Source organism: Ipomoea nil, unplaced genomic scaffold, assembly GCF_001879475.1.
Source record: "Ipomoea nil cultivar Tokyo-kokei standard unplaced genomic scaffold, Asagao_1.1 scaffold0482, whole genome shotgun sequence".
NCBI classification, from domain to species: Eukaryota; Viridiplantae; Streptophyta; class Magnoliopsida; order Solanales; family Convolvulaceae; genus Ipomoea; species Ipomoea nil.
In genome coordinates, this window is record NW_017616910.1 from 2,516,052 (window position 1) to 2,542,255 (window position 26,204).

Sequence of the window (26,204 nt, forward strand, 5' to 3'; positions counted from 1 at the left end):
CAGTTACAATAGTGAACACAAGTGCAGGAAGGTGAGCGAGAAGCCTGAGTAGCATCCTTCATCGTTTTCGTCTTCGCTATGGAAACATAATGACCAACTAATAGGCTCTTTAAAGTTTTTTCTCGCATAGTGCAACAAAGCAAACATATGGAATCTCTGCCATCAAGAATAATGTAGAGCGTCGTGCTAATAATGTGTTGTGAAAAGTATGTATCCTCATGTGAATTTAGTATAATCGTACGCTATAATAATACAGAGAGAAAGAGGGAGAAAAGGAACAAGTTGATCTCTAGAACACCAGAACACCATTCTCATTAGATCATCCTAAGAATGCAGATACAACATGGATAAAACAAAATACCCTACTTGATCCTAGAAAATAGGATAATGACCATTAAAAAAAAAAATTATATTTACAATAATTAACTCTCTTTTTTTATAATTTGGAAAATGCAGCAGATAGGGAGCATGATTAAACCCATTAGGTTGGATGGTACGTAATTCGTCCGATGCGTGTCGGTGGGAAACATCGTATGGTCCAGAAAATGAAATTATTAATTTAAAAAAGAAAAATTGTTTACCTTTTTAAATTTAAATAAATTTTTGTTACTTGACCGATAAAATTTTCTATTTAATGAACCGGCCTGTGACTATAGGTCCAATCAAAAAGCCCACTCGTGAATGTGACCTAAATATTTATGGATTTGAGCCCAAGGCCCATTACCAAGTAAAACTTCCCATAATCAATTCAAGGAAATAGAAAACAGGAATGGACAAAAAAAAATTCCGTTGCCGGGAATCGAACCCGGGTCTTTCGGGTGAGAGCCGAATATCCTAACCAACTAGACTACAACGGATTACTAATAATCATAGTTCAAATAACTATTAGTACCAAAATGAGAATATTTTGACTTATTACATCTATTAATCTAAAATGATAAAATGTTAAAAATTAAGAAAAATTAAAAAAACATGATCACATTTTATAATTACAACAGTGTATTTGAAAACAATTGATATTGCATCACATAAAATTATAGTTCATTTTTATATTTTAGTTATCTATGGATACACTATCAAACATTTCCAAAAGCATCGTCTTAATTACAAAAAGGCTTAATACCTAATCTAGTCATCGACTATATTTTTTTTTATTATTATTCATAAACGACTTTTTATGCTTAATTAAGTCTTGAACTTCGATGATTTTATTTAATTGAGTCATTGGCTATTGGAATCAATGACTAGATCGAAAAAAAAATCACTATAGTTGAAAATTAAATTGAGTAAAACTACTATAGTTGAGAACTAAATTATGTATTAATAGAGAAAAAATTAATCATATTACCAAACTATCTTAACAGAAGATTTAATTAGGTAAAATTATCAAAATTCATTACCCAATTAAACACATAAAAACATTTAGGACTAAATTTTTTAATAAAAAAATTATATGCGTTGGCTAAATTTGGTATTAATTAATTACAAAATATCATTGTGTTTTTATCATAATTTTTAGTCTAAATAAATTATATTATATATGTATAATATGAATGAAGATTTTTTTTGGGTGAACATAATAATTATTCTCATTGTTTGAATTGTAGACATTTTTATTAGGTGAGATAGCAGGCCTAGAGATATAGGACTATTCTATACTCAAAATTATGATCCAACCTTGACATTTGGTTAAGATGTATAATATGAATGAAAATGATAAATAGTAGGAAGTAACATATATTATCTTATTACCAAGTACTATACTTACCATTCTTTTATTTCCCACCCACCTCGGATCTCTACGTACAAGTCTTGTGCATTCTCTCCAATATTATATTGATATTCAATTCATCATTATCATCATCATCATCTTCTAACACAAAATCTACAAACCTTTGTTTCAAATCCATTACTAACCAACATAGCTGAAAATTCAGTGATTTTTTACCACTCAAAACTATTCAAATATTCACAATTATCATTAGCATTTTTAATAATATTTAATTTCTTCTAAAAAGGCTGAACTCCAACCCTAAGGCCCCCACACCCCGACCCGACAGAGCATTTGGAGGATGTAAATCATGGTAACTCAACTGAACATGAATCACAAGGCTAGACCTGTGCTCAGTGCTTATCCTTACTCGGACTCCAAACCGACCCCCCCCCCCCCCACCCCCAAAATCAAAACACTCCTAACATAATATTATATGATTTGACAACTAAATTTATTTTTTAACCCGTCTAGGCCGGACAACCAATTTTTTGAGAAATTAAGAAAAAACGAATTTCCTTTCTTTCTTATAGATCCCCGGCTCCGGCGCCGGAGGAAAAAGACGGTCTTCTACTTCCCGAAAACCTCTCGTTTCTGTCGTCATTTACAGTATTCTCTTCATTTGGAACCTCAACCATGATCTGCAACGGCGTATGCCTCCATCCATCGCTGTTCCGATCGTCTCCCGGCGGCGAACTGGTATAAGTAATTTCAGGCGGCGTCACCGGAGCTCGGCAGATCGGGCAGGAGGACTGAGAATACAGCCACATGTCGATACACTCTGCATGAAATGCATGGCGACATTTAGGCAACTTCCTCCCCATTTCTCCATCTTCAAATCCACTCAAACAAATACTACACTCAAATCCATTCCCATCTTCTTTCCCCATTCCCTTGTACGCAAATACCGGAATCGAAGAAATCACCGACTGCGCGAGCCCTTTGTGTTTCTTCGCCGGAGAATTCCGAAACGCGCGCTCAACCTCGACCCGGAACGCGTGAAAGTGAGGACTAAACCCGCCGGCGGCGCCCCAAACTTGAGGCACCGCGACGGAGCTGCCGCTCGGGTGACGCGCTTGAGTGAGGAACCATTTGGCGTAGAGGTGAAGGAGCAAGACGAAGAGGATTACAAGGAGTAATGATATGACGGCGGCCGCGAGCATGACGTTCCCGTCGTACGATAGCATACTGTGGATCATACCCTTCACTGGGTCGTCGGAATCTTCTCTGGAAGAAGATACGACGGTGATCGGCGGTAGGGGAGGAGTATGCAGTGTAGGCATCGTACATATAGTACGTACTATATATAAAAACTAAAAAGTAGGTAGCTCTAAGTAATGAAATATTGTTTGGATGGGAGTGTAGTAGTGAACAAAAGGGTAGTGACAATTGACAAACAATGGAAGTGGAGCTTCTTGGAATGTATTATAATAATGCATTCGAGTTAATACCACGGGTCCTTCTACTGGTTTTGCAACCTTTAGTTCCAAACTTTCAAATTCACTGGTCTTTTTAATTTTCAAATTGTTACCATCCCTGGTCCAAGTTAATCATGATCTGTGGTCCTTTTAAAACTGGTTAACTTGAGCCACGAATTGTAACAATTTGAAAGTTCGATAGGTGATCATTTTAAACATTTAGAAGTAAACATGTCAAAATCACTATATTTGAATAACCCATATAGCATTAACTCTAATGCATTCACAATGGAAATGGTCGGGGAAAATCAACTATAAATGATAACATACGAAGTAATAATACATATGGTCAAGCACCTTGTGCTCAGATGACATGTAGTGGCCTCTCCTGTATGAGAGGTCATGAAATCAAGCCTCAGTCAAGGCGTTGTTGACTTTTTGTGTTTCATTAGATTGAGAAAGTATGTTTGAACAATAATAATCTGCTACTATATAAGAATAGAAGGCGTTGTTGACTCTTTGTGCTTCATTATATTGAGAATGACTCTTTGTGCTTCATTATATTGAGAAAGACAGATACAAACAGATACTACAATGTAATAATCTGCTACTATATAAGAATAGAGTTTATGTAAACATTTTCGCATAGGAATTGAGTAGTGTGCTTCAATCTACACACTTTTAAGTTTTAACAATTAAGCTATTAGTTGCATATGTTGTAGAAGTTGTCTTACTCATATTTTTGTAATCAATATCGTGAACCAAATTCAATTAATTAATATAATTTTTCTTAAAAGAGGGTAGATATGAATCAATATTATTATTTTTAAAGATTGAGCAAACATGGTTGGTGATAGATACAAGGAGTCAAGGAGAGCGCAAAGGTACAATAGAGTATATTATTATATTATTATAAGTCCGTATGAAATTTAAGTAAAGAGTAGTTTTGTCAGTGTGTTGACAGGTAAGGGGGACGAATCCCAGGGTATACGGAGGAGCGTTAGAGTTTGGAGCAGGAGAAGACAACAGAGGAAATCGAGGGAGGTGCTGAATTAAAGGTCTCGTGAAGGCGACGGCAGCCATTCGTGACCCCACCCTACATGCATGTGAACTAATAATAACACTACAAAAACGCTGTTTCATTCGTATACCAAACTACTGGGATGACCCAATAATTCATTTCACCCTAGCCTGTAATAAATTATGTTTTATACATATTCTTTTAGAGTTAATGCAGATGTCTTATAATAATTTTGTCACATTTAGTTCTAAATTTTCAAATTAAACACCTCTGTTCTTTGGACTTTCAAATTGTTGACATCCGTAATCCAAGTTAACCATCCATGATCCTTTAATTTTCAAAATTTAACCAATCGTGATCCTTCTAGAAGGATCATAGCTGGATAAAATTTGATTATTAAAGGACCATGGATGGTTAATTTAGACCACATATGGTAACAATTTAAAAGTGAAAGGACCAAAGATGATCAATTTAAAAATTTAAGACTAAACATAGCAAAATCACTACATTACCCCAGATGGTATTAACTATATTTATTTAAAAAAAAAAAACATTTGAAACAAAAAATAAAGTCACTAAGAAAGAAAGAGAAGCTGGATATGCCCTCGAAGAATAAGAGGGTGTTCTACTGGAGTCCTATGCTCTAAATGATACGCTTAACTTTACACTCCTAAAAACTTTGATTGTTAGGACCTATCCTTAGCTTTCAATCATAAACTGGCATTTCAATTCTCTATGAAAGCATCAAACAAACACGACCGCAATTGCAGAGTAAAAATGTTCAATTCATTATATGTATGGAATTTATGTTACACTTGACAAATTGAAAACGAAAATGGAAGGGAAGAATGAAGGGTTGCTGCAGAATATTGGAAAAGTAAGTCTCCTTCCAATGGATTAATCACATTAGTTTGTATCTTTTCTCTTGGACGCCAGTCACTCCCATTTGTATCTCTATTATTGTGTGAAGGGGCATCTGCAGTTTCAAATTGCAGCTAAATTTATTCATAACCCGCATCTCAGAAACAGTTCCATGTTTCCAGGGCATCACCGCAATTATATTATCAGCCCAAGAATCACTACAACTCTAAATCTAATAAAAGTGTAACATTACTTCTGAACTGAAAGGAATATAATTCTTTAGATTGGAAGTTCGACATGATTGATGAATTACCTCTATGTGTGGAATTTCTTTTAGTGGCCTATCAGCAAAATAAGCATATAAAGCTCTCAATACCGCCTATGAAGGAAATTTGGGGGGAAAAAGGGAGGTTAGTCTTTCAAGTATAAGATCCAAAGATGTGGGAGGGAGGGTAAACAGTATTGATTAGAGTATTGTACTGTTTACCTGGTGAGATATCACAACAACGGGTGCTCGTTGTCGTTCAAGCTCAATAATCACTGGCTCTAACCTGCAACACAGCCAATAGACTTCACATTAAGCAAGAGTTTCTTTTAGGGAAATATATTCACAAGATTTTGGAGACTATTGACAGCAAACCTTTGGATAACATCCAGATAAGATTCTCCTCGAGGATATCGGTACCTCAGTTTGTCCTTTTTGCGTGATCTGAAGTTTTAATAATAAAAATCATAATTGATAATATTATTACTGAAACAACTCATGACAACTGAGGTTACAACATAAATAGATCTAATAAACAGTTACAACATACTCATATTCATATTCTTCAGGCATATTCTTCTTTATTTCTTCAACATACTCATATTCAACTGACAATTGATAAAATAGATCTAATAAACAGTTACAACATACTCATATTCTTCAGGCATATTCTTCTTTATTTCTTCATATGTCATTCCATCACATACACCAGCATTTATTTCATCAAGGGCACGCCATTGTATCTGCAAGAAAAGATTTGAAGTGATAGAAATTCAAAACCCCTATTCAGAAAATGAATTTTCTTAGACAGGCCAACCTTGGGGAATCCAACAATTGGGCTTGCTGTTAATATTGTTCTCTGCAATGTGCTGGTCCATATCTGTGCCACAGAAAGCAAAGGTTCAATCTATTTAGTTCAATTAGAATTACTTAACATAACATAGAATTCTTTCTAGCAATTTTATGCAGTACTAGAGCTAAATAATAACTGAAGGATTCCAATAGGTTATGTAAAATAATGCATTAATAATTCAACTTGACAGTTTAAATAAGCAGATAAAACATCTGAGTCAATATACATCAGTCAATCTTGATCCTCAACTCCCAATCAGTGTCAAAGTGTAGACAGTCTATAGTGAGGTAGTGAAATGATAATCATTTTTGTAAAATACACACTCTAGAACCATATATTCTAAGGAAGTTTACTGTATCTATCAAGCTAATCATTAGAAGATTACATAAAAGTTCTCGTGGAGAAAATGCAAATGAAGAAACATACAATCCAATTTTATAGAAAACTAATATAACTTACCGATGCAGCCCTCTCATTTTTAAGTCGCTTTTCAACAAAATTAGCAAGTTTCTTTGAGTAAAGCTTCCCAGTCTCACTGTTAGAAGAAAAGGATTGGACAATAAATGTCAATGCTTAACAACAAATCTGTTAATAAAGGAGGTGCATCGAACACTCAGTTACACTTTTTATTATACAAAAGGTCAAAAGTTGAATCTACACTTAAGGGATGCTGCATATTAAGTAAAAGAATCACATACAGCATATGGCAGTACAACAGTCTCCTGAAGGTAAAGTTTTCCTTCAGGAAAAAGTGGGTTTGGGGAGTTCATAAACATAATGTTTCAGATCAACACACGAAGTACTGAAATCCAAAAAGAAAAAAAATGTATATTTCAGAAACATTATTTGTGAAATTATGAATGGTAGCAAAAATAGCACTTTGTCTCCTTTTGTTGTCCCTGCTTTTCTTTTTTGGAATGTCCAATAGAGATTGGGCATTTTAAATTCTAAAGAGCATAATTGTCAAAAATATTATGTAATTAAAAGTAAGTTTATTTGGAACATTTAGCAAAAGTAGTGGTGTAAATGCAACTGATGACCTTAACTTAAACTGCCGGTCAAAAGATTGGAAAAAAATTGGATGCAAAGGAATATGATTTCCAAAAGTGAAATGAAGTACCTTATAACAGTGTCACCCCCAATTCTTCCTCTCACATTGTCAAGGCTCTCTCCATGCCTCGTTAGCAATATTGGACGGGGTGTCAGATGTGTATTTACCTACAATGTAGCAGTTAATATTAAACCTTTTCTAATAGGTAGTTAAACTTAAGCTTTGAGTGCAGTGAAAATGTCCAGAGCCATTCAGTCACAAATCCTTCAAAGTAAACTACTCCAACTGAAACATTAGTACTGTTTTAAAAGTAATTGCCATTTCAACAAAACAGTGATAAATGAAAATAGTGAACTTGTGAAAGTTATGGGTAATAAGAAATCAGAATATCCCACATAGCAACTGCTGGGAAAAGAATTGCCTTGATATCAAAGTGAGTCTAGAAAGCTGCATCTCTACTTTGGTTCCTTACTAATTTATTAGAAGTATTCAATCTTAATGGCATTCGTTACAAAAAATATGGGCATAGGATAAACACAAAGAACTATTACATGCCACCTAAAAGAAATGTTTTCAGAAATTGATGAAATGTATAGCATACCAAGAAGAACACAATTCGCCCTGGAAGATAGCCACTGATATTGTTGACCTGCCCATGAGATAAAATATGTTACTAAACGTCTGCATTAAGATTTCCAGTGACTGGTAAGGACATCAGTTTTCAACCACTGAAAAGAGCCAAAACTGATTTTATCTGATACTCCATATTAGATAAGATGTTGAATTCTAAAAACAAACATTGGCAAATGGGCAATAAATTTCAAGAAATGGTCAGTATAAACACACCCCATTGCATTGAACAAAATGTTTCTTGAATTCATACCCTAGCATAAAATTTAAATATTGCTATATCCTTTTCCTATATCAGCAATTCTTCATGAAAAATCCCTTATTATTACACAGTAAAACAAGTACAAAATGGCTTGCCAAATATTAGATAACTTTGGTATTATTTCCACCTAATTCTTATCACATAGCATTGGCATCTTGCCTCTTTAGAAGGTATCCAAAGTTTTAAAAAATATTTTTAAAAAAAAAAAAACACACACACACACACACAACATAAATTAAATGTAAGTTAAATATACTGCATTATCTGTAGGAATTACAAGAAAATATAACCAAACGTGAATTGGAAACATACCCACAGAAGTGAGGTCACTTACTTGTATTTGCCCACCGTTGCCACTGACCATGTCAATCATTTTTATATAAGATCCTTCCTCTACTGGCTCATACACCTTAAATAAATGAAAAGTTATCCTGAGTGGTGGTACCTAACATTCATTTGAATGTATTTAACAAAATAAGTAGCCACAAAGATGTTAAAGAAAATTACTTTCTCATAGTTATCTAGTCGACTTTTGAAGTCTCTATATCCAGCTTCAAAATCTGTCCTGCATATCAATACATTGAAACAGTATGCCTTTGATAAGTAATTACTAAAAAACTTTACTGTCAACCAAGTCCCTAAAATTATTTTTAAAAAGAATATATAACAAACAAAAACTAGATGCAGTAACATACTCCTCAGCATAGTCCGGGCTTTGTTGAACTTTGAGGCGTATATTTCTTTCAATTATTTTTCGATCATTGCAGAGGGTTTCCAGGAAAATAATCTGTAATAGAAACAAAACAAAAGTCGTAAAATTAAAATATAAGATATGTTCCTCATTGCTTATTGGAAATTCAGTCTTTTCTGAATAAGTAATTTCCAATTAATTAAATCTAATGACCCCAAAAGCATAAAATCTAACTAGTTGATCCCAGTGAACTATGTTATGAACTGCTTCTAATCCATAGTACAGCTGTTAACCTCCTAAAAAAAGAATACAACATCAATTTAGGTACAGAAAAGGAAATATGCCCCATGGTGATGTCAACCAGGACATTAGAGCATTGATGTTATTCTTCGAGTCTTTCATTTTTTTCAGAAAAATGTCTCCGGTTACTAAACCAACCCTAAAACTAAGGATGGTTCTTGTTGGCTACACCCAGCAAGTTCAAACATGCCCAAAGGACCAGTGACAGATGACGTGCAAAAATAGAATATGCTGCCTTGGAGAGACTTGATAGATCTCCATGCTAGCTTATACTCTCAGATGCAAAGTAATGTGCAACTTCATACTCAAAGTAGGGAATAGAAAGATCTCAGATAGTAAGACTTAGTTAAGAGGACTGCAGAGTCACCAACCCAGTAGGAACCTAAAAGAAAGGTACTGATGACAGAACAAACCACACATTGGAATCTAGGATGATTTGAATTACTAGTGGGGATGATTTGCAAATGAAAATTTCAAGGGGTACCTTGCACTTTCCTTCGGCCATTTTCATAAGCATATTCCTTCTGTTCCTTGTACTGTTTGTTGCATCGAATATCCCCACCTGCAGTCAAGTAGGGTCATTATTATTCATTTATTAAAGCCTCAAAAGAGAAGAGATATTTAATGAAAATAGAGAACTTACCTGGCCACCCTCTTGCATCCAAGCTATCATATCTTCCATTGCAAGGGCTGCTACCTAGTAGTGCAAAGGGAAAAGCCAATATAGCATAAAATTTGAAAAGAAATATATATTTTTTAAAAAAAATGAAATCCAAACTAAGGAACCATTAGGTGATGCTCTATCGACAAGCTGTAAACAATGATCAAGCAGGTTGAGCATACCATAAACAGAATACTTATTTGTAAATATTTACCTCATTTCGTGCCTCCAAGCCTTCAGGATTATCACCTCTGAAGAAATCAGCAGACTGCATCAAAAAATTGTATGAGAAAGTAACATAACATCCCTGAAATCTCTGTCAATTCCATTTGAGCTTAAGTTTTCAATTGGTTGGAAGGTTAAGGAAAACTGATCTGACTACAATATAATGATTTTTTAAGTAAATATAGAAGTAGACAACCATAACTGCAATACTCAATAACAATTTAACATTCAAACCCCATTTCAGAGCTGAATTCTATAGCATATTCAACAAAAGTCTCAAATCTAGACAAGTAATGATTAATATTTAATAAATAATAATCAAAGAAATTAAAGTTATTTATCAAAATCACAACCAAGTTGACCATCTAAGCTATAACATAAACTTATATGAGACAATTATTTAATTACTTGTTTGTTTAGTAGATGTGGATCAAGATTCATATACAAGGTTCATAACAAGGAAAATTACATTTGCATGCAAATAGTGTTAAGACTTAAGACTGTATGCTAATAGTATGTAATATTGTGTAATTAAGCTATCAAAAATGACATTTCAGAAGGAATAAAGTTCAGCTTCCGCTGGCAGAGACTATGTCAAATTGTCATGAAGAAATAAGATCGGCTTCAGCTAGCAGATAATATGCCAATTTGTCATGAAACTGCAGGAAATGTACAGAAGCTAACCAAAAAACTGCCACTAATGTATGGTAACATGCTTTAGGATGTCATCCATAATGAATACCTTTGGAATCAAAATGCTTAGCAGTAAAACAAAAATACCTGATTGGTTCCATGTTTGAGACGACGGTACTGTTAAACAAAGAAAATGAGTTAACAAATTTCCCTGTTCTCAAAAGTGCACAAGGATGTTGGAAAATACATAAATGAAATAAATTCTAAAGACATCAAATACCTTCCCAACATTGAAGTGCTTGGTGTCATGCCCTAACCAACGAAGATATCTAGTAAGTTTAGCTGCAGTAAAAGTTTTGCCTCGAGCTGGCAAACCAACCTGCAGAGCAAGCAACCTGTAAGATTATTCTGCATGCATTTTCTGAAAATTACACTATCAACCAATGAAAACCAATTTATATGTGTTTGATTGACAGCTGAGACTCCATGGACCATGGCAATGTTCAATTTTCAAATAATCAAAGATCTAATATACCAATTAAAAATCTCAACAACATAGATGTTTTGATCATTTTCATAAGTAAAATACCAGGACTATTGCTAGATGTCTGTCCTCCTTAGGCCCAAGCATCTGATCAGCTACTGCTGCAGCTGCAACAGCTCCTGCAGCAGCTGGCATTGGATTCTAAGAATTAACAGTGGATGATAGATCAGATGTAGCAAAGGAAATATTCAGCCTTCAGCCAAGTATACTGATTGGACTTGTACAAACCTTGGTTTCTGAATCAAGCTTGAGGTCAAGAGTGAGTGTGGTTGTACTAGGTGATTTAACTAGTCTGGGCGACCCCACACCCCTATCCACAAAGAGACCTCTGTGACTATCTTGCTTTTGCAAAGAAACAAGTGTTCCCACAGATTTTGGCTCGGTCGTGCCATAACATGACGCAGCTTTAGTTGGATCTGGGACAATCACTTCCATCTCCTAAATAAATGTCACCATAGCAGAATTAAGATGCTAACTAAAGGAGGATATCATCTGGATCCTAGTTTATTGAAGTATTTAAAGGAAAATGCTGCAAAAATATACAAAATGAGAGACAAGATGAAGGATGGTAAACTACAGTTTCTGCCTCTCCCCTAATTAGTAAGAAAAAACCAATGGAACAGTTGTAGATAAAATGCATGTAATTCTCAACTATGCTAACTTGTAAATCTAGGAGCATTAACCAAAATGCCTAGTCTCATTGAAGTGCAGCTCTCCATTTCCTGTTTCTTTAATGTGAGAACAAAAACAGTGGAATAACCTTTATTGTTGCAGGCCGATCATTTGAAACACGACCATCTTTGTATGAATGCAAACCACTGTTAGCACCATCAGTGCGAGAAAATACTCCAGTACCTTTCAATGACCTGGGAGTCTCTGTCAGGTTTGCAGCATAAACAAGGGCAGAGTTTGCAGATGTTGCCGGAGCTGGAACAACATAATGCTCGAGGTCAAGTTCTAGAGTTGCTGAAGATCCACTCTGCAAACATGACTTGAACAGTGCTAGTTCACCAATCCGTTTTTTCTTCACTAAAGAACAGAAAGTACTCAATAATGTATAGACTAAAACCTACCTCATTCCCAAGCTCCGTACTAGAATTGATACTAACATCTGGTATCCCTCTAACAGTGGAAGGCTTGCGATTCTCCTGAAAAGCTCTCCAACTGGCCGCAAGATCAAATGGTGAGACCCTATCAGCCTTAATGTAAACTTTGTATTCAATAACCTCTTCTTCATTCAACTTAAACAATGCCGACCGGCCATCCCCTTGCAATGTACCCCCTGTTAACACTCGGTTCGCACCTTCCTCCACTAAACACGGCCCATTGTTATTCTTCGGCTTCAACAGGAACTTAAAATCCAGTGTCTCTATAACAAAATATCAGTTGTTATACAGTGGACCATGATCGTCGAATGAAACTGTAGTAGAATTAAAATGATACTTTAGTGTTACAATAATGAAACTAGTGTATGTGGAAAATGAAACTAAAAAACAAAACACATTATTCTCAAATGAAACTATAGTATAATTAAAATCATACTTTAGTATTGCTATAATGAAACTAGTGTGTGTGAAAAATAAAACTAAAATCCAGAACCATACAATAACATATATTGTCAAATGACCTGAAGTGCAATTCAAATAATACTTCAACATTACTATAATTAAACTAGTGTGGAAAATGAAACAAAAAAATATAGCTCAAGCAATAATATATATTATCCAATGAAACTATAGTAGAATTAAAATTATACTTTAGTATTGCTATATGAAACTTTAGTATTGCTATATGAAACTAAAAAACATAGCAATATTGTAAAATGAAACTGAAGTGTAATTAGAATGATACATACTTCATGCTGCTACATAGAGCATAGTCCACAGTAAAATTTGCCACAAAATATAAAGTACATAAATGCAGGTTACTTCACAAATACGACGAATTAGGATAACTAAGGTTTATTGATATCGGAGCTTAGCAGACAAACCGTGATTGGGCGGGACAACGAAGCTCAATTCCCACATGGAGGTCGATTCGCGCTCCATCGGAAGCTGTTAATTTCCATTACAGATAAACGAAAATCAAACCAATGAGTTGTAGTACAGAAATGGAATTGAGAGATAGAGAGAGAGATTAGTAGATTACGGCTTTGGAGGAGTCCCAGGAGCCGACGAGAGGGACGGAGCCGAAGACGTGGGGGATGAGCTCAGCTTTGAGCTTGAGGTTGAAATTCTCCATTTTAAGAGAGACGTAGAGCTGGCCGCCGCCTTGGTCTTCACGCTCCTCGCTGCCATGGGAGAAGCTGTCGGGATTCTTGGATGAACCAGACCCCATTTGTATGAAGTCTCAGTGTCTGAAGATTAATCTGTAGCGCTGTAGTACCATGGAAATGGTGGAAGTGGAGGAGTTGTGGATAGGTAAGGAGAGACGGAGATTTTGCGGGTTGATAAGAGCGGAGGAGAGTTGGAGGAGAAAGTATTAACGATTTCTCTCTGCGTCAGTGTCGGGTCCCACGTGGCCGTTTGGGCGCGGGGCCCAGGCCGCCAGGCGCCAGGCGGCACGCGCGGCGCCCAGTCCACACATTGTAGAACAGCTTTGGCTGGGCCTCTAGTATAGAAAATGACAAAGAGTTAATATCCAATTTAATTTTCGAGTATAGTTATTTTTTTTTTTTATATAGTTTTTTGTACTTTTGATCTATGAGTATTGTGGCACTGATAATTTTGATTTACAACTTTCAAATTTTGTATAATTGGCTCACTAGTATCAATTTCTTAATGTAAATGGTCATTTTAATTAAATCTTCGTCAATTTTTTACCCAAAAAAATACTTTCCGTTTATAGCAGGGGTATAATGGTCTTTTCATTTTCGTCAATTTTTAGTTTTACACTTTTGGTCCAATGAGTATTGCGACACTAACAATGTTGATTCACAACTTTCAAAACTTGCATAATTGATCCATGAATATCAATTTCTTAATGCAAATGGTCATTCCGATGAAATCCCCATCAATTTTTCATCGAAAAATTATTATCCCTTTATAACAGGGGTAAAATGGTATTTTCTTTTCTTTTTACCACCACGTTTTCTCTATCATATCCGAAAGCAGTTCTCTATATCTTTTCTCGGGATTATCCTGTATTCGGCATCACATCGGCATAGTCTTATTCCAGTTTGGAAAACATTCACCATGTACTTTGCGTTGGTGACTTGATCACCCCATTGCGAGAAGGTGATGGCCGAGGTTCCGATGGTGAGCGTTTCCATGGATGAATTCCACCCGCAATGATTCACGATACATGCCACGGAAAGGTGGGCTAGCACCTCCTCTTGCGGACAACATTGCACCATTTTGGTAAGCTCACCAGCATGAAGCTGAGCCTTTTCTATGTGGCCTCATGGACCACATGAAATGAACGCTGGAGTTCACTAACCCGTGAGCTATATGTCAACTCGGTCTTGTCTCAATAAGACAATACTACCGAATGATATGTACATCACATAATTGGTTATTCTAGTGAAACAATTGATGAAAATTAAAAGATCACTATAGCCCTGCTATAAACGAAAGATAACTTTTCAGTGAAAAATTGATAGAGATTTCATCGCAAAGGACTATTTGTACTAATGAATTGATATTCATGGATCAAGTGTGCAAGTTTTGAAAGTTGTGGATAATATTGTTAGTGCCACAATACTCGTGGGACTAAAAGTCAAACAACTAAAAATTGATGAAAAGAGAATACCATTATACCCCTGCTATAAACATAAAATAAAATTTTCGGGGAAAAATTAATGGAGTTTTCACAAGAAGGACCATTTGTGCTAAAAAATTGATACTCGTGGACCAATTATGTAAATTTTGAAAGTTGTGAATCAAATCGTTAGTGCCACAATACTCGTGGGACCAAAATTACAATTTTATTTTATTTTTTTAATTTAGTCCTAAATGACTTGTTGTGTTTAATTTGGTCATCAAGTTTGATGATTTTGTTCAATTGAATCATATGTTAAGATACCTTGATAATTTCACGTTTACTAATACTTAATTTAGTCCTCGACTATAGTTATTTTACCCAATTTAGTCATCGACTATAGTAATTTTTTCAATTTAATCATTGATTCTAACAGTCGATGACTGAATTGGGTAAAACTATCGAAGTCGATGACCTAGTTAAGCACATAAAACTATTAAAGACTAAATCAAGAAAAAACAATTATAGTCGATAACTAAATTGTGTATTAACTATGCAGTGTACATCTCTATGACATAAAATACTTATCCACTTTTTTGTTTAACCTACTCATCCACTTATAGATTCTTATGAAAAATAGTTAATACTACTTTTACTCTAAACTAGTAATTCACCCGCGCGATGCACGGGGAAAAATTATGTTATTATAAATATAAATAAAAAAATAAAAATATTTTAAATTGTTTAATATAATAATATTTTTGAGCTTCCATTGGTCAAAGTATTTATTATTTTTATAGAATACAAAATTACAATTAAAATTAAAATTAAAATTTTGTATTATTTTCTAATTATGTACATATTCAAATAAAATAGAGAGAATTTACATAATTACATTGATTTATTCTTAATTGTATTTCATCTATATTATAATTTTCACAATACGAATAATAACTAAGATAATTACATTTAGAAAACAAATTTCAAATTTTGTATGAGTAAATTTAAACTCTAATTGAACACATTTTTTTATATGATTATATAATATATTCTTTATGCATGCACATGTAATTCCATAAACCCAAATGTCATTCTATAAGCCCAAGACCACTTTTTGGGGAGATAATTCAAATGTATTTTTTTTCTTTTAAAAGTCCTAAGTTTAGAAATCCAGAAAAACATTAAAGACCCATACGATATATACATTTATATATATTTAAATTTTTATTTATGGCTCAAATGATTTTTTTTTTTAATTCTGAAGTCCAATAATTGACCCACGGCCCGCAGCATTTGCTTTCTTCATCCCTTCTCGCTTTTGCCATTTCTTTGAAGCATTTGAGAGGGAGAAAAATTATATGTAGAGGCTTGGATTAATTGCACTGTTTCAGATATCAAATAGGCTTTCATCGAAAATTTAATTAATATTGTAATCCCAAGAAACATCATAAATAACAAAAGCATATCAAATAGACGTTCATTGTAAAGCCAGAGATTTAATTAATATTGCATCGTTTCATATTTTCTATTAATCGGGAATCAGAATCTTTAATCATAATATCATAACATTTAATAACTCCATTAATTCAATAAATGTAATCCTTTGTTATGGGCGAGAAAAAAAATAGCTATTTTATTTTTCAAATTTTGTGCTTTTTTTTTTTTTTTTTTTTTTTTTTTTTTTTTTTTTAATATAGTAAAGGATGTTGTGGCTATTTTATATTAATAAGGATAGAGACAATAATTATAACAATAATTACTCACCAAAATAATAATTGTAACATTAATTACTTCACAAACCATATAGCTTTATTATAGTTAAGATTTCTACTTCATCTCTTTAAATTTTGATATTGATATTTTTTTAGGACACAAAATGAAAATAACTTATCATATTTTGTTACATCAAAAAATAAAAATGGAGTAAAAACAAGGAGTTCATGTAGTATTAATGTATTAATTATAGTGGAACTCTACTCTTATTATTTAGTAGAAGAAAAAATGATTATTTTCATCACTTTTTTCATAGCCTAGTTACAAAAAAGGACATTTTTCAATTATTATCTTTTAACCTGAGAATGACGATGCTTCCAAAAAAAGAAGAGGAGAATCACCAATCGTTATATCGTGCACAAGGACGCACAATGCATAGTTCGTTCTATCTCACAACGACGTTATTTTTATAAGTTGTGTGGGGAGTTGACTTGACGGACACCGTCCGCCCAATTTCATTACAATTTTTTATTTTTTTAAATACTTGTGTTGATGTGTATACTATTAAGAGTTTATGTGTATTATATTAAGAGTTCATGTGTATTAAGTATTATGTTAGATTATGTGTATTATATTAAGAATTTATGTTTATTTTATTATACAATTCTGTACATTCAAAACAGAGAAATTTTATTTTATTTTTAGAAGTTAACGATAGAAACAGAAAACAACGTGGTTTTGGCCATTGTGTGCGGGTGCACGATATAATTTGCCGAGAATGACGAAAATGGCTTAAAGCCCAATACAAAGGCCACATAGGCCCAATCCAAACATTCCCCAGCAAAACCAACCCGTTACATACACCGCATACTAGGGTTTTCCTTTATAAACCCTGTCCCTCCATCATTCCTCTCTGTTTCTCGATTGTCGCTTTTCTTCGTCGTCGGAGGCTATCAGAGATTTGGTCGAAAGTAGTCAAGGAATTCCCGAGACTCTCGGTTCAAAATGAGAGCTAAGGTATATCAGCCATTTCATTCCTCATCTTTTCCATATATCATCAATTACTCGGCCATGAATTTTCTGGATTTTCATATATTATTTATTCCGGAAATTGCAGTGGAAGAAGAAGCGTATGAGGAGGTTGAAGAGGAAGCGCCGAAAGATGAGGCAGAGATCCAAGTAGATTGCAGATTCTCATCTCTCGCAATCGTTTCTCTTACTTTAATTGATTACTGCTGTTTTAGGATTACTGTCTGGAATGACTCAGTAACATTATTATCGTAATGTATTTTAATGAATTTCTGCATCTTGGATTCATCGATATTTTGATATGGATTTTATAATTTTATAGTCTAAATGCTCATGTTCTTCTACTCTTCATAGTTCTCAATTAACTCCAAATCATAATCCTAATTGCTTCTTTTAAATTTTATGTTTTGATGTGGATGTGATTGTTCTTGAGGTTGTTTCTGAGCACACCGATAAGAGTTAAAATCAGTATTGATGCTGTTTATCTGTTTTGCCATGGATTTGAGGATACAATGATTTGTGTTGAGAGCAGTTCATATTATTTTTGAGATGTTTATGTGATGATATGCTGCATCTACTTCATTTTCCAGATTTTTTTGTTCATCCTTCTGTTTTCAATTTTTTTTTAAACTGCATTTTTGTTTTCTTTTATCCAGTTAGCAAATGATTGCTTATTAGATTTCAAAGTTGAGAACTGCAATTTTTTGTTTTTCTTTCTCCAGTTAGCAAATGATTGCTTATTAGATATCGAAGTTGAAAACTGCAAATTTTTGTTTTTCTTTCTCCAGTTAGTAAATGATTATTAGATGCCAAAATTGAAATTAACCCTGTGAATAAGAACATACTTTGATTTATGGGCGAGTCTGTAGCCAAGGAAAGCCTATGGCCATTATTTGAAGATCAGTCTTGTGATCTTTAGAACCAGGTTGCTCATAACTGAGGTTATCAATCTAATTGGGGTTGAGTCGTTGACCAAGGTTACCAAACTAATTTATTTGATCAATTTGGTTAGGGTTGCCCCAGAGATACTTGTTTTTACACTTGCAGACACATAGTTTTGTTACAATTTACATGTGTAATATTGAATGCAAATGAATGTGTTTAGATATCTAGTTAATGAAATAATGAGAAATGATATTTTGTCTCTAATTCACTTTCATTGTAAGTATGTCCTGCATTATCTGGGAATTACATGTTAGAGCTTGTTGATGAGAAACAATCTGGCCATGTGAAAATAGCTACATGGACTGATTACTAGGTACACAACATATTTCCAAATGGTCTGCTGTCTAAATGGCGTTTCTGGCAGCAATATCTGCATTTTGACATCTTACAACCTAATATCCTTGTAGAATCCTCCAATGAATAGCTATTGGCTTTCAATAGTTGTGCTGATTAGTTTTATCCCTTCGAATGCTTTCACAGTTTCTGCATCAAATCCCCCTGCAAACTGGATTCAGTTTGTGAAGTTATTTGTTTGCCATAGAGATAGGTAGGAGTAGGGGTGGGTGTCAGTTTGAGTGATACCCGAATTTGAATTGATAGTTAATTAGGTTGGGAGACTGCTGGTATATGAATGTATAATGTACCTGATGAACTCTATGAGCAAACCTTACTCCTTGAAGAATGAGGTCTTGTTTTTGAGGCAGTTCATGGCATTCCAACTCCATGGCTACCCTTCCCATGTACTGCTTTGCTAATTCCAACGAACTTAATTTCAACTACGAACGATATTTATTTGTGTTAGATCAAAAAATTCTAAAGTATTGGTTGACACTATATTGATTGGCAACGTGGACTTTTTGAAATCATGCATCTTACCTGACCAACAACTCCAGTGTCGAGCATCCAAGCCCAGGGAATATGAAGCTCCCTGTATCGCTTGCTTGCGCCATCTCTAACTCTCTCAATATTACCAACACTTCTTTCCAATCTGCACAGATCCACCCGAAACCTTACAGATTTCTACCAAGAAACCGAATGTAAATTCAACTACTTTGTAGTTTCCACACATACTTGCCTGTCTTGTAATGCCTGGATTTTTCTCAGGGACTGTGACAGCATCTGTTTAGGTTTATCCTTGAATGATAAAACCTCAGACTCGAGATTCTTCAACTCCCGGTAGCTGCAAGCGGCTTCCCTTAATGCGTCTGCTTTTCTTTCTGGCCACTGAGGAAAATGTTTCAGCACAGCCCTCTCATCCACCAAGCAGGATAGTTCTCCATCCAACCATTTCACAAAGGTTTCGACTTCAGAAATCTCTGTAAATGCTGCAGATTCTATTTCCCTCAGTAAGGCTTCTATGGCTTCCCCATGTGTCTCCACATCTGATTTTACCTGCATTCAAAGGAGAAGACAGAGCATGAGCCCAATCCTCGAATCTAAACTGGGGATGGCAATGGGGCGGAGCGGGAGCGGAGAGTATACTCCCCGTCCCTGAAACCCCGACCCCGTCTCCATCCCCGTCGGGGAATTGAAAATAGTTCACATCCTCGCGGAGAATTTGGCGGGAACGGGGAAACCCATCCCCGTCAATTATATATATATATATATATATATATATATATATATATATATATTTGTTTATTTATTTTTAATTATAATAATTTTTCGGGGACGGGGATACCCCTAATTTTTCGGGGACGGGGATACCCCTCCCCACGGGAAATTACATAAAATTTTCTCAATCTCCGTTCCCGTCGGGGATCCCCTCGAGGACGGGACAAATTGTCATCCTTATAGTAACGGTTATATCCATGCCCTTCAAATAGACAATTTGATCCTGATCTTCAAGGCTAAACGGACAGTAGGACTGCACGGCTATGTTTGAGCGGCCTTTTTAGCCTTCAAACCTAGGTTAGTTTACCTTGTTGTGTCAGTTAGTATCACAAAGTCAAGGAGTTTACTCAATGCACACCTAGGCTTTTCTTCGTAACCCAAATTGAAGGCTAAACTAATAGTAAGATGGTAAGATTGCTGGGTTATGTTCGATATCAAATTGAAGGATAGTGTTGTTGTGAACAAACTTACAGCAAGAAGATGAGTGGAGCGGTTCTCGATCTCTCCAATCATGTTCTTAGGATTTAGAGCCGCCATGGATGCTATGGCATTAGTCCTCCTTTCTTTCTGTGCATCCCTCTTGACAAGTGATCGGTAGAGCTCCATTACCGCGGGTACACGGCGCAGGGCTTTCGATCCGCCCGTCTTTGACGGCGGAGGTGGCGGCGGGGGCGGCGGTGCCGGACCTGCCGGCAGAGAGGGCAACTTACAAACAGGTTTCTGTGGGAATTGATAATAATAAGCTGGTTTTGTCACCATTTCCTTCTTGTTTGCCGGTTCTACTGCTTCTGTGGTCTCCGCCGGAAAAGATGGTTTCTGCACCTGTGATTTGTCGGCGATCTTGCTCTCCGGCGAACTCTGCACCTTCTTCCACAACATGGATTTCCGCTCGAGGTCATGCGATTTGAATGCATTATTAACCTGTGCTCTCAACCGAACTATTTCTTGTCTCAGCTCCTGATTTTCTTTCTCCAGAAAGTTCACCCTCGCCAATGAAGCTTCAAACTCTCTCTTGAGAAGGCTGATCCTCGACGACGATTCATCTTCTCCGACCAGCATCCTCTCTCCGGCGGCAACTGAAAGCTTGAGAGATAAGTACTCTCTTCCTTTCACTTAAGTTTCCATAGTTTATATATGCAGCTCAGATAAGAAATATATGCTTAGCTTAGTTAGTCATGTTAGGTGTCATTTCTTTTGTTCCATCACCTTTAGTATCCGGTAATCATGTTAATTAGACTATGACTAATTTTGTAGTTAAAATCTTTTGTTCCATGACCCTTAGTATACCACAACCACGTTAGATTCTGACTAATTTTTATACCGTAGTTAAAATATGATCATATCTCATTTAGAACGCGTTTTGCTATCGTTAAATATTTTATTCATGAATTTCAATCTTGAAACATTGTCCGGGAGAACTATATATACGTACTTCTTTTACTTGGATCATAAACCACTAGTCATTTTAGAGTGTAATTAAAAATTGTCGGTATTAATTATTACGGAGTATTAAAAATAAATGGAAGAAGTGTGATTTTGGCAATTCAACTTTTAGTACGTATTTGGTTGTTTCAGTCTATAACTATCATATAAATGAGTAAATGTCGCCTTTATAATTCTAAGTCATTGTAATTTTGACTCTTTTGCTAACGTTTTAAAGAAACTTTATTAGGGTTGTTAAACTACGTATGTTGCTTTGGATTTAAGAAATTTTATATTATTTTAGTGGTGTGACGCGTATGCTTTCTTAGCTTTAATGGGATTACTTCCGTTAGTAGAAGAATCAAAATTCCAACAATAATTGAGTGCAATATTTACTCATGTATAATAATTAGGGACTAAAATGACTAAACCCTAACAATCAAACATACCAAAATTGCAATATTCCCAAAAAAAAAAAAAAAAAAGAGGAAGCGAGACAAATACGTATCCTGGCCTGTTTCTTAAAACCTTAGTTTTACATGACTTAAGTAGTGTATTATACTTCATAAGACTATACAAAAAGGCCATTTCAACCAATGAAATTAGACTGATGGTGAAACATTAACTGTACGAGCCCTAATCACCTGCGGTGTTGGTGGTCGTTGAGGTGGCGGTCGGGGATTGGCACAGGAATGAGTAGGTCAAAGGGGAGTGATTGATCTGGTCAGTTTGGAAGAATTTTGATCACAGGTTTCTGCAAAATGAAACCTTCTACACATATATACAGGAAAGCATTTGTTGGAACTTTAAATTTAATATTAAATTTGCTCGCATGGCTTAGTTTAATGATTTAGTAGACAATATTTTGGGAAAAGAGATCAATGTTTGAACCTTGGCGACAACAGGGGATTATGTCTAAAGTGGACAGATCCCTCAACGACAGAGCAGTGTGTGGATTATGCTCAAAGTGGACAGATCTCTTGTGCGCACCGGCATTTGGCCCTGTCTGCTGAGCCATTGAGTCACCAGAATTTACATTTTCCCAAAAGCTCTGTTGGATTTTTGGGGTTGAGGATTTAACAATTCCTATTCTGACAATTAACATGGTAAATACAAAGTTTCAAGTTTAACTTCGATAGGAATTACTTATTGATCTTTTTAGTTTGAACGGACTAGCTATGAACAGTTAAGCTATTTTATCTTCTCGTGATTTTTTACTAGTTAAAATTATAAAGTATGCTTCGTGCAAAACCGACATTCACCCTAGGCATACAACTGATATTCTTTAATTTGCTTGTGAAGCAATATAATGTAGAAAGCAGAAAAGGAGAGGTAAATAAAGGTAACAAGTATGTATGCTGCTAGCTGCTGACAGTGGCAAAAATTAAAGAAAAAGAAAGGGTTTGATTGTTACAGCCTACCCATTATGATTATTACCTACTCGCTTTTAATTTCTTTCTGGCCTATAGCATAACAAAGAGTAAAACAATTGCCAAAAGTTTGTATAATCGAGTTAACATTACCATGTCTCTAGAGTTATTGCAGAGGTAAATTGTGAGTTGTATAGTCGATCCACGGGTTAAACTCTAATCTTTAATTTGTATTCAATCTATACCCTTCATCATCTTGAGCCTTTTTTCCATTCATGTTTTCAGTGGGTTTCGAACCCTCTCGCTTTCATCTTTAATCGTGACATTAAGTCAAACGACAGACCACTATGTTAAGCCCTAGAAGGCTACAATGTTAGATTCTTCTTTGTAGGATTGGCAATAGTATTAGGTTTAGCAAATGGACTTAACCAAGTTTCTTTTTGATAAAGAATTGAAAAAGAGAAAATAGAATGGAAATTAGGTTCTTTTTATATCTGGAAAAAGAGTAACAAAGAAGCTCGATATATACTACATAAAACAAGACCGCGCAGTCCCCATAAAGTTTTTGGTTAAGAGGGAGCAAATGCCGGACATAGGTTCAACAAACTCATGAAGGCCCGACTCTATATTTTGACTAAATGAAGCCATCCAGTGGGTATAATAGTTTAAAAAGAAAAATTAAATGTGTTTCTCTACTTTCTTATGAGGGTTATAGGGCGAGAAAATTTTGTTCATTTGTGGACAAATATAAAAGATAAGGGAAAATGAAAAAAGAATTTATATAAAATATTAGTTGATTAAAGACCATGATTGAGAATAGAACATGGAGCAATTAGGTTAGGAGCTAATTCAATCACCTTAAATGCAGTGTCTTCTCCAATGGATGAAGAACCAAAGCTTTCAAGAGGTAGTTTGGTGGTAGGTTTAAGTTGAGGACTTTTAATGCTTTGCCATCTTTTTATTATTATTAATTTTAGAATAAAACCATCTCCCTTGGCCAAGCACTTTGTACTTAGATGGCATGCATGTAGTGATCTCTTCTATGTGAGAGTTCATGAGATTGAGTCTCAGTGGAGGTATTGTTGACTCTTTGTACTTTATTAAGTTTAGAAAGTATGAACAGATACTACAATGTAATAGAGTGAGTAGCATTAAAAAAAAAAACACTATCTTCCTTGACTTAAATTGTGTTGCCCTATAATGAGGGAATTGTAAGGAGGGTTGATGGGCATGTAGTTTTGGATCCACCAAGAAAACATGTATATGTTGGAATGGAATTAATACAACAGTCAACAGTCAATGCCCTAAGCCAAAGGGAATTACACACCCCCCCCCCCCCCCCCCCCCCAAAATGACGGTTCCTTAATTAATGCCCTTCTTATACTTTGTCATTCTTCCCAAAAGTTTGAATCTTGAACTCCAATCCGATAGAGCATCTAGGAAGATGTAAATCATGGTAACTCAGCTGAATCATAGAGGCCAGCTCCTTTGCTTATTGCACACAATAAAAATCCTCTTTTGCTTATTGCGCACAAGGAACCACCTCACTTGCTGGTGAGACTCGATCCTTAATTATTCTTCCCAAACGTCACCCCTATGATCAACTGAGCTGCCCATTCAAACATACTTTGTCATGCTCTCATGTCCTTAGGATGCCCAAAAATGTTTCATTCCCCTTTTCCTCCAGTAGCTTTGAATATGAATGATTATTATTTTTCCTCCCAATGAATAACAAAGATTTAAAAAAAGAAACCAATTATATATATATATATATATATATATATATATATATATATATATATATATATATATAGAATTGCACTCAGGTGCGAATGAAGCGCCCAGGAGGGAATATGCGAACGAATCAGCGCGCGACATGTGTCTAGATCTAATGGATAAAAAAAAATGCTGTGGCATTTTCGTAAATAATTAAACATCGAAGTGTAAGTAAAATATATTACAAGTGCATGTAAAATGTATTATAGGTGCAAGTAAAATTTACACTGAGAATCAATACTAAGTGCACCTATAGTTATAAGTAGTTGCACCTATAGTTATAAGTAGGTGCATCTAGGTGCATGAATGTTTGCGGGAAGTGAATGTTAACAATGCAAAATCACATACACTTATAGGTGAAAGTAAGTGCACTTGTAAGTGATTTTACTTGCACTTCGATGTTCATATATATATATATATATATATATATATATATATATATATATCTTTTAATTAAGAATTGACTTATCCAATATATTTCTATCGCTATCTCTAATTAATGTAACACCCAAGTAACACTGAGACGAGGGTAGAGATACTGGGATACTTCTCCCTGTTCAGCATATGTGCCCACACAATTATAAAAAAAAGTCTCTCTATACTCACCCATGTAACCTAAACCTTGCATGGAAGTGAGTAACTAACTTATGTGGAATCAATGTAATATCTTTGCTTAACATGATATGAAGTACTATTTTTGCCTTCAGCGCAGTGGTCCAATAATTAAGAAGTTGCATTTAAAACGTGCTTCTAGCCGCAGTAGGGACGTAGGGTTAGAGTTTAAATTTTGATACTGATAATTTAGAGATAGGGCTCTAAGAGTTGGACATAGATTAAATTAGACCCCTTGTGCGCACAAGTGTGCAGGTAGAAATCTCCTCGGAGTTAAATTGAACTCATTATGCACAGAAATGTACGGATTCATTGGGTCTAGGAAATAGTACATGAAGCTGAGATATCTAGGTTATTAAAAAAAAGGACATCATTGCAAGTGAATTGTCTTCCCTTAGGACTTTTTACCAAAAACTGCATTCCTTTCAATACCTCATAAATGTCAATCAAGGAGTTGGTGAAATAGAATTAAACATGTTTCAAATATTCAGTGTACAACCATGAAAAAGGTTGCTTAAATAATTGGAAAGACTGACCAATTCAACTCTGAATTCCTCAAATCGCCAACACTAAGACACAAAGGTTGCTTCCTTCACATATACATGTGAATATCACAAGTTCAACTTAGATGCACCGGGTCATTATTTACGTCGACATGTAAGGGTGTTCATTCGGTTAAATTTGAAACAACCTTAAGCGCTAAGGTTTTTCGACACTGCCCTGATTCCTGGCTATATATTACATCACAATGTCATGTCATGTTTCTATATAACCTTGTTCAAGTTCAGACAAACATGCAGAATTATCGAGTCCCTCAAATGATGAAAGGATTGGTTTG

General features: G+C 35.0%; 3 protein-coding genes, 1 long non-coding RNA gene and 1 other non-coding gene across 6 annotated transcripts; 1 reads left to right on the forward strand and 4 right to left on the reverse strand.

Moving 5' to 3' along the window:
* Window positions 1–784: 784 nt before the first annotated feature.
* Window positions 785–857, reverse strand: TRNAE-CUC. The gene has a single exon. It is a non-coding gene; the product is annotated as a tRNA-Glu (tRNA).
* A 1,441-nt stretch (window positions 858–2,298) lies between these two features.
* LOC109173522 (RING-H2 finger protein ATL63-like) lies at window positions 2,299–3,082 on the reverse strand. Its single transcript, XM_019322762.1, has one exon. The coding sequence runs from the start codon at window positions 3,052–3,054 to the stop codon at window positions 2,299–2,301; it is 756 nt and encodes a 251-aa protein (XP_019178307.1). The 5' UTR covers window positions 3,055–3,082.
* Window positions 3,083–4,974: 1,892 nt separating this feature from the next.
* Window positions 4,975–13,753, reverse strand: LOC109173792 (6-phosphofructo-2-kinase/fructose-2,6-bisphosphatase). 2 transcript variants are annotated; one of them, XM_019323096.1, is made up of 23 exons: window positions 13,335–13,753; window positions 13,177–13,240; window positions 12,260–12,555; window positions 11,947–12,165; window positions 11,415–11,624; window positions 11,232–11,327; window positions 10,923–11,021; window positions 10,790–10,819; window positions 9,999–10,052; window positions 9,767–9,820; window positions 9,608–9,685; window positions 8,828–8,919; window positions 8,640–8,697; window positions 8,467–8,541; window positions 7,842–7,889; window positions 7,310–7,407; window positions 6,649–6,724; window positions 6,154–6,216; window positions 5,988–6,079; window positions 5,712–5,780; window positions 5,559–5,622; window positions 5,385–5,450; window positions 4,975–5,186 (listed from the first exon to the last, which is right to left on the reverse strand). In XM_019323096.1, the coding sequence occupies exons 1-23, from the start codon at window positions 13,521–13,523 to the stop codon at window positions 5,112–5,114; spliced, it is 2,265 nt and encodes a 754-aa protein (XP_019178641.1). In that variant the 5' UTR covers window positions 13,524–13,753; the 3' UTR covers window positions 4,975–5,111. The 2 variants fall into 2 exon arrangements, with proteins under 2 accessions (XP_019178641.1, XP_019178640.1); XM_019323095.1 differs by having other exon boundaries at window positions 11,947–12,177.
* Window positions 13,754–17,435: 3,682 nt separating this feature from the next.
* Window positions 17,436–17,971, forward strand: LOC109173794. The gene is made up of 2 exons (XR_002052963.1): window positions 17,436–17,615; window positions 17,716–17,971. It is a non-coding gene; the product is annotated as an uncharacterized LOC109173794 (long non-coding RNA).
* Window positions 17,972–18,749: 778 nt separating this feature from the next.
* Window positions 18,750–21,360, reverse strand: LOC109173793 (protein CHUP1, chloroplastic). The gene is made up of 5 exons (XM_019323097.1): window positions 20,658–21,360; window positions 19,648–19,964; window positions 19,449–19,560; window positions 19,217–19,348; window positions 18,750–19,077 (listed from the first exon to the last, which is right to left on the reverse strand). The coding sequence occupies exons 1-5, from the start codon at window positions 21,243–21,245 to the stop codon at window positions 18,997–18,999; spliced, it is 1,230 nt and encodes a 409-aa protein (XP_019178642.1). The 5' UTR covers window positions 21,246–21,360; the 3' UTR covers window positions 18,750–18,996.
* Window positions 21,361–26,204: the final 4,844 nt, after the last annotated feature.